This window comes from Amblyraja radiata, chromosome 7 (genome assembly GCF_010909765.2).
Source record: "Amblyraja radiata isolate CabotCenter1 chromosome 7, sAmbRad1.1.pri, whole genome shotgun sequence".
Taxonomy (NCBI): domain Eukaryota; kingdom Metazoa; phylum Chordata; class Chondrichthyes; order Rajiformes; family Rajidae; genus Amblyraja; species Amblyraja radiata.
In genome coordinates, this window is record NC_045962.1 from 6,034,130 (window position 1) to 6,042,314 (window position 8,185).

An 8,185-nucleotide genomic window follows, 5' to 3' on the forward strand; every position below is an offset into this window, starting at 1 on the left:
CCACCCTCTGACTGAAGAAATTCCTTCTCATCTCCTTTCTAAAGGTACATTCTTTCATTCTTCTGAGGTTATGGCCTCTGGTCCTAGACTCTCCCATGAGTGGAAACATCCTCTCCACATTTATTCTAACCAAGCCTTTCACTATTCAGTAAGTTTCAATGAGGTCCTCCCTCAGCCTTCTGTACTCCAGCAAATACAGGCCCAGTGCCTTCAAACGTGCATCGTATGTGAACCCAATCATTCCTAGGATTATACCTAGTAAGCCTCCTCTGGACCCTCTCCAACACCAGCACATCCTTCCTCAGATATGGGGCCCAAAACTGCTCACAATACTCCAAATACAGTTTGATCAGTGCCTTATAAAGCTCCATCATTACATCCCTGTTATATATTGTACCCCTTTTGAAATAAATGCTAACATTGCATTTGCCTTCCACACTACCAATTTGGCTTGCAAATTAACTCTTTGGGAATCCTGCACCAGCACTCCACAGTCCCTTTGCACCTCTGATTTCTGAATTCTCTCCCCATTTAGAAAATAGTCTCCGCCTTTATTTCTGCTACCAAAATGCATGCCTGCACACTTTGCTACACTGTATTCCATCTGCTACTACACAGCCCACTCTCCCAACGTGTCCAAGGCCTTCTGCAGAGTCCATGCTTTCTCTATACCACCTGCCCACACAATCATTAATATACACTGTGAATAGTGGCCCTTGCACCGACCCCTGCGGAACACCGTTAGTCACTGGCAGCCAACCAGAAAAGGGTCCCTTTATTACCACGCTTTGCCTTCTGCGATCCAGGCTAGTATGTATCTTCCCCCTGATACCATGGGCTTTCATCTTTAGCAGCCTCACCCATCAAAGGCCTTCTGAAAATCCAGGTAAACAACATCCACTGACTCTCCTTTGTCTGCCCTGCTATTTACTTCCTCAAAAAATCCCAACAGGTTTGTAACAGGTTCGTCAGCTAAGATCTCCCCTTTACAAAACCACATTGACAGGCCTATTTTATCATGTGCTTCTGGAACAGCGGAGTAATATTTGCAATTTTCCAATTGTCTGGAACCACCCCTGACTCTAGTAGTTCTTGAAAGATCACAACTAATGCCTCCACAATCTCTAAAACCACCTCTTTCAGAATCCTGGAGTACAGTCCAGGTGGCTTATCCACCTTCAGACCTTTCCGCTTCCCAAGAACCTTCTCCTTAGTAATAGCCGTTCCACTAACTTCCACCCCATGACTCTCTTGAATTTCAGGCACGTTGCTGGTGTCTTCCACTGTGAAGACTGATGCAGAAAAATTATTCAACTCCTCTGCCATTTCTTTATTTCCCATTATCACTTCTCCAGCATCATTTTCCAGACACCCAACATCCACTCTTGCCTTTTTCTTACTCTATATATCTGAAGAAATTGGTTATTCTCTTTCACATTATTGGCTAGCTTACTTTCGTATTTCATCTTTTCTCCACGAATTGCCTTTTCAGTTACCCGCTTTTGTTCTTTAAAAGCTTCCCAATCCTCCAGCTTCCCACTAATCTTTGCAACGTTATATGCCTTTTCTTTTAGTTTTGTGCCCTCTTTGGCTTCCCTTGTCAGCTAGTCACCTCATTCTCCCATTAGAATATTTCTTCCTCTTTGGAATGAAAAGATCCTGCGTCTTCTGAATTATTCCCAGAAATTTCTGCCATTGCAGTTCCATCATCATTCCTGCTAGGGTCCCACGTTGTACGTACCAATTTCTTACAGCGCTGTATGCTCATCCACTTTGTTCTATATACTACGTTCATTCAAATAACACCTTTAATTCGCTATTCACCACCCCTCTTTACACATTGGTCCCGACTTTACCTGACCTTAGTCTCTTATCCATTCTTAAACTTCCCGCCCTACTACTGGAAACTTCTGTAACCTCTCCTGCACTCTCCTTCCCTTTAACTTCATCCATATATTTCCAATGTTTTGACACCCCCACTATTTAGTTTAAAGACTTGTATACAGCCCTGGTTATGCTGGTTTACGAATATGTGTTATCACTGAGGATGTAATTAAAGAAAGTAAAGATGATTTCCATATTTTTCTATGTTTTACTTGAATTTTGACAGAGCAAAAAAGATCAGTTACCTTCACTGAAATGCAACAGGATAGCACAGCTACCCAGCAACAGGCAACAATAGCAGAGGGAAAGGAAACTGCACCAGTGCAAACTGAGGTACGCCCAACAGCATCTGCTGCATCGTCAACCACCACTTCACCGGTTTCAACAGCACAACCTGCAAGCCCTTCAAATCAAGATCCAAGCATTCTTGACAGCAGCCAGGTAAGTCCCTTTAACAGGAAGCTGACCCTTAAAACTGAAAGAAATATGAGTTGCAAATAAAATGAAAGCCTAAATCAAAAGCATGCTTTTTAATATAAAATTGTGAACTTCTCTCACATGGCAATTGAACAAATGCATTTATGAGGCATATTTCACCTTATTTCTTTTTAATGGAGTCACTATTGCATAAATGCAGAACATTCACGCAATGTGGTCTCACAATGAACACTGTTGGAACTGACACGTTAACAGACCTTGGTAGTTTTGACTGAATGGTAAGTATTATGTAGAACATCAGGGGAACTACATTATTATTCACAAAATACCAGGGAACCTTTCACATTATTAGTAGAAGGCAGACAGGATATTGGTTCATTTCTCAAATGAATTACCTGCAAAACTTAGCACCAAAATTCTTTGAAGTCTCAAAGTTCTGTGAAATAATTCTGTTAACAAGAGGGATGTGGAATTTTATAATGATGTCTATGCCAATTTATGGAATCAGTATTTTACAAAAAATGGTTATTGAATCCACTACATGCATGCCATCTTAATAAAGCAGATATTAACATACATATTCAGTCTGAAGAAGGGTCTCAACCCGAAACTTCACCCATTCCTTCTCTCCGGAGATGCTGCCTGTTCTGCTGAGTTACTCCAATATTTTGTCTATATACATTTTGTGCTTTTCTCCATGAATGTGAATGTTTCTCTTTTAAACATGTATTTACTTTCCATGTAACATTTATTGTACATTTTCTTCCATTTTAAAATAATTGATGGATTCCCCTTCAGCATTTCTATTCAACAATTCTATGAATGAGAAGCATTTCTGTGATCTTTTGATCATCTTTAATTTTTCATGCTAACATTGATGATTGAAAGTGATTTTGTTTTAATCTTAAATTCAACCTCAAAATCCAAATATGTTTTGAATTCTATGTATTTGCTCTTGAATCCTATATTTTCTCTAATTCTTCCAGTGCCACAAAAATAATTACCTTGGGTAAATAAGGCCTGAAGGGGGTGTGAAGCAGCATCTGGGGATTCAGCACAAGGGGTCAGACTAAAGAGAAAATTATCTAAATATTTAATGCTGATATATGTTAGGTGATGCTGCTACAAAAGATGATGTGACAGAGTCTAGATTCATATGAATTCACTGCATACTCTGTCACTTTTGTCCTAAATTTTCAGTGGGAGTTTGTAGTTTAAAAAAAAAAACAATTTGTGCAATAGAAAGAGATCTTGTTGCCCCGGACGGGCACTCCGCCTTCTCACCAATGGACCTCGAGAAGCTAGAGATGGCCAGAAAATAGAATGCTGAGCAACCTTCTCAACAGTTTGCACCTGCTAAACCTCTGAAATAGTTTCAATATTATGTCATGTTGCTCAGTTTAAGTGGTTCAAGAGATTTGGATGGATTTTCAACTGGATTAGAAGCATCATAGCAGGTTGGATGCTGTTGGCTGCTACATAGAGCAGCAAATTATCATAATGAAAGAAAAATAAGACAACTATATAAGACAAGCAGTACTTGAGGATATTAACATGTGACAATACAAAAGAAAAGGTAAAGCAATGGTAGGATGCTGATTTATTGAACAGATGTTACAGTCGTATGAGAAGATGATTAGATCTAGTTACACATAACTTAAGTATTTAAATTAAATATTTGGTCATCAGGTAGACACAGGCAAACTAACATTTATCAGGAACAAAAGAAGGAAAGTCAAAGTGCAAGATCTGCTCTTGCTAATCATCTAATGTTAAAGAAGGATTCAATCTGAAGATGAGTCTCGACACGAAACGTCGCTTATTTCTTTCGCTCCATAGATGCTGCCTCACCCGCTAAGTTTCTCCAGCATTAATGGTGCTTGATATTTGATATACTTTGAAATCATTTCCCAAGACATAATTTTAATATATGAAACTGTATTCATGATAAAACCTCTGCACTGTTCCTCAAAGTGCAATGGCGTACCTGGTACAAAATTGCACACGGTTCGCCTGATATCTGAATTAAAATTTTACAACGAGGTGCGCTCTTGAAGAAGCTATGTGCTTCATTCACAGAGAGGGTCAAAGGCAGTGGGCTCACTGTTCTAAGTGCAGGTTGCCTCGGGTATTGCTTCATAAAAGATTGTTAAAATGCCAATCTTGTCTTGTTATAACACAGTGCCTATATTGTTCTCAGGTGAAGCCAACATTTTCAGAGAGTGAATGTAAGGATTATCAAACAACACAGATGCAACCACCAGAACAGGTCCCGGTTCCTGTGAGTGAAGATTTGACAGACCTTGAAATAAGTAACTTACTTGAACCTCCTGGGAATGACCTGTACATCAGTGAAGAGAATGGAACGGAAAATTCTCTCCTTTCAGAACCATTGGTTTTGCCCCATGTAGAATCTGGTGAGACTAATGCAAATGTGGATGAATCCCATGTTTAATGCTGTATTCCCCATGGATGGAGAGCTTTGCATCCTCCTGTCATAACTATGGCTCAGGTTCCATCGTATTTCTTTTTAAATGTTACAATCAGTAACTTAGTTTATATGTTTTGCTGCTTGAGAAGTTTTGTGTTATCTGTTTTATTGTCTAGATCTATTGATCAATGTATAGTGAAAGTCAAAACGTAGCTGAAAATATCTACTGCCACAAGCATAACCTGGTGAGTTTCAATCCCATGATTTATGTAGCGGTTTACCCAACGCAACTACGTAACAATGTGCCAAAATGTGAATAGTGCAATTAATTATTCAATAAAACTCCAAATATAGCAGGTCAATCATCAGCCGTAAATGTATTGCTTCAGTGAATTCAGATCGATGGTCGTATATCTCGTGTCCTGAGGTTCTGTGACCACTTATGTCCACCAGCTTGTACTGTCAGATCACTTAATGTGCATATATATAATTAAACCTTTTACTTGTCTCCATGATATGTGTCAAAAATGTTACTATGTCAGTCTAATACTGTAAGTGGGATAACATAGAACTAGTGTGAACAGGTGATCAATAGTTGGGGGTGAAGGGCCTGTTTCAATCAAAATAAAAGTGATTAACGAGCTATACTTTAGTTTGATTTTTGAATTGTACTTGCTTATTACATTATGGCAGAAATTGAGTTGCATATTTCAGAGTTAATGTGACATATGTGTCTAAAGTATGAACAAATTAATCAATTCTAATTGAATGAGATTATTTAGTTCTGATGGTCATAAGTGAAAGACCTAACTTGAACACCATGTCCTCATTTTGGATTCTATGACTAATAATATATCCTTTCTAGAATGTGAGTTATTGATTTCATTGGAATTGGAGCCGTATCCAATGTCATCAGGTGAGACTTAACACTGTTGTCAAGTATGTTATTTAAGTGTGTAGAGTTAAGATAGAATTAATACACATTTGTTCCATTTCTTGTGTCTCCGTGGCTAAATTCCTATGTCCTGAGGTGTTGCTTGTTGTATGGACCTGGAATCACCAATCTATTACAGCATTTAACTTTGTTTTTCATTTAACTATTTATTTTAATCAAGGAGTCTTGCAGATACGGTTGAGCTGAAAGCATGTGGATGGGCTGTTGATATTGTTGCAACATGGAAACAGAATTGAGGGAAGGGCAGGACTGACATATCAGTATTCCTTGTGTTGTAGAAAATTGTGGTATAAAAACTGTCAGTTGTGAAAAAGGGGATTAGTTTCATACTCACAATAAAAAAGGTACTTTCCCCCCCCCCAAGATTTTAATCGTTTATTTTAGTTAATGCAGTCTAAAAATACTAAAGGCTGCATGTATCATTGCCCAAGTGTCAATAGAAGGGATTGCTTGTCTTTTTCAGTGATCACCTGCAGAGAATTTTATTAATGGAGATATTCAATCTATATTGTGGAAACGTGTTACAGTAGAACTACATGTATGGATGTTTCAAGCACGACCAAAGTTTTCAAAAAAGGAGGGGTTGTCGCACAGCTGATCAGGAAAACTATTAGGGTAGTTCTGGAGGATGACCAGGAGAGAGATTGGGTGAAGGTATCTGCTTTTCAATCTCTTTATATGGAACCAATGTGAGCTAAGTCCTCTGAGATTCAGGGCCCATTGCAAAGCTTGTACCAGTCTGCACTTACCACATAAATGTTGATGGATGCTGCAGACAATCCGGGCTTTAGCTTCTATCCACCTTGAAAAGATATGGTCGAAATTTCTTATCCTAATTGAATAATGATAAATTCTTATTTTTGGGTTTCATGTGTCACTTCCTATTGACACATTGGTTCATCTTGTTGTGTTTGTATAGTGGGAAGCTGCTTCTGAGCACTAAACTGAATTAACATTACAATTGATATCCTTGGTGGCTGGCATGACAGAGGGGCCTTTTTCTGGTGCTTGCTATTTCTACACATCTTCTGTTCATTGTTACTGCCTCTCTCTGTTCGTGGTTTAGGGCAATCTTAATTTGCCTTGTTGCATGCGGGAAATCTGTAAATGATTCAATTCAAATTACCTGTATAAGAAACCTTTAGGGCTAATGAGAGGCAAGTTTCATTGCCCTCAGGTGCTGCTCCATACAAATCTTCATGGTTGGTTGTTGATGGTTCCTGGATTTAAAAATTGCAACTGACGGTGCAGTAAATAAGCTAAGTTCTAGGAGCAGAATTAGGCCATCAAGTCTATTCCACCATGATATATCTTTCCCTCTTAACCCCATTGCCTTCGCCCCATAACCCCTGACACCAAAACTAATTTGAAAATAATATCCACTGCAAAAAATTACTGCCTTTTTTTTTGCTCTTGACTGATCTTGTTCCAATAAACATGTCACCGGCCAAAAATTAATTGCTGTGTTCATCAAATAGAAATTAAGCTGTCATATTGCTATGAAAAGGTGTATCAGGTAATCATTTAATGAATGCCCAGTGATCGATGCAACTACCTGTTTTCTTTAAAATTGTGCTTTAATTCTACACAATAATGAATTATTTAAAATATGCCTCAATGTAGCAGGTTCCCAAAGTAACATTTTCCTTCAGAATTATGTCACTGTCTCAATAAAGACACATTTATTTGATTCCACTCTCTCACTGAAGACAATGGTATTTATTTTTAGTGCCTGGAATTAATTTTCTATTTATTGTTTATAAACAGGTAATGCACTACCAACATTGTTAGCATAAATCCCTGGTACTTCTCCATTAGCACTAAATATCTGATTTTTATTAACATTCCATATTCTGACCAGTACTAATTCCCAGTTTTAATTTTGTGCAGAACACTGAATGTTATTTCAACATTTTCTAGGCCTTTCCATAATTGTATTTCTTACAGCAAAAGTCAGTTGGTTGTGGTATTTACTGATACTGAACAATCTGGTGCTCTGAGCAATTCAACTTACCTAAAGGGGCTGTCCCACTTGGGCAACCTAATTGGCGAGTTTAGAAGAGGTAGAAGACTAGCTACGACTAACTTCGGGAAAATTGGACACCGAATAGTGGAGAGTGAAGATGATCTCCTTCGACTACCCTCGATTACCTACGACTAACATGCCGACCTACTTGACGAGTAAATAAATATCTATTTTTTCCTTGGTGACCATTTTTACTCGTGGGCATTTTTTAACATATTGAAAAAAACGCCTCGAGTACGCGGAGACCACTCTCGAGCATGAAGGAGAGTTACGAAGACCTTGTGTCGACCATGCTACGAGTATGAGTCGAGGGCAAACTCGCGGATTAGGTCGCCCAAGTGGGACAGGCCCTTAGTTTCTGACCTGGTAAAATTAAACAAATTTTGTTTTAATCAAGATAATTGGTGGTTGCTTCAACTTTTAAATTCCTCTTTTTCATACTCCAAGTTTG

At 38.5% G+C, this 8,185-nt stretch overlaps 1 protein-coding gene across 5 annotated transcripts in view; it reads left to right on the forward strand.

Moving 5' to 3' along the window:
• The window catches only part of unc80 (unc-80 homolog, NALCN channel complex subunit), a 345,386-nt gene extending 339,990 nt beyond the window's left edge, over positions 1-5,396 (forward strand). For all 5 annotated transcript variants that reach the window (XM_033023608.1, XM_033023610.1, XM_033023609.1 and 2 more), the window contains 2 exons: positions 2,111-2,325; positions 4,523-5,396. In XM_033023608.1, the coding sequence (XP_032879499.1) occupies positions 2,111-2,325; positions 4,523-4,777 (470 nt within the window). In that variant the 3' untranslated portion in view covers positions 4,778-5,396. The remainder of the gene's footprint in view (positions 1-2,110; positions 2,326-4,522) is intronic.
• The last annotated feature ends 2,789 nt before the right edge of the window (positions 5,397-8,185 follow it).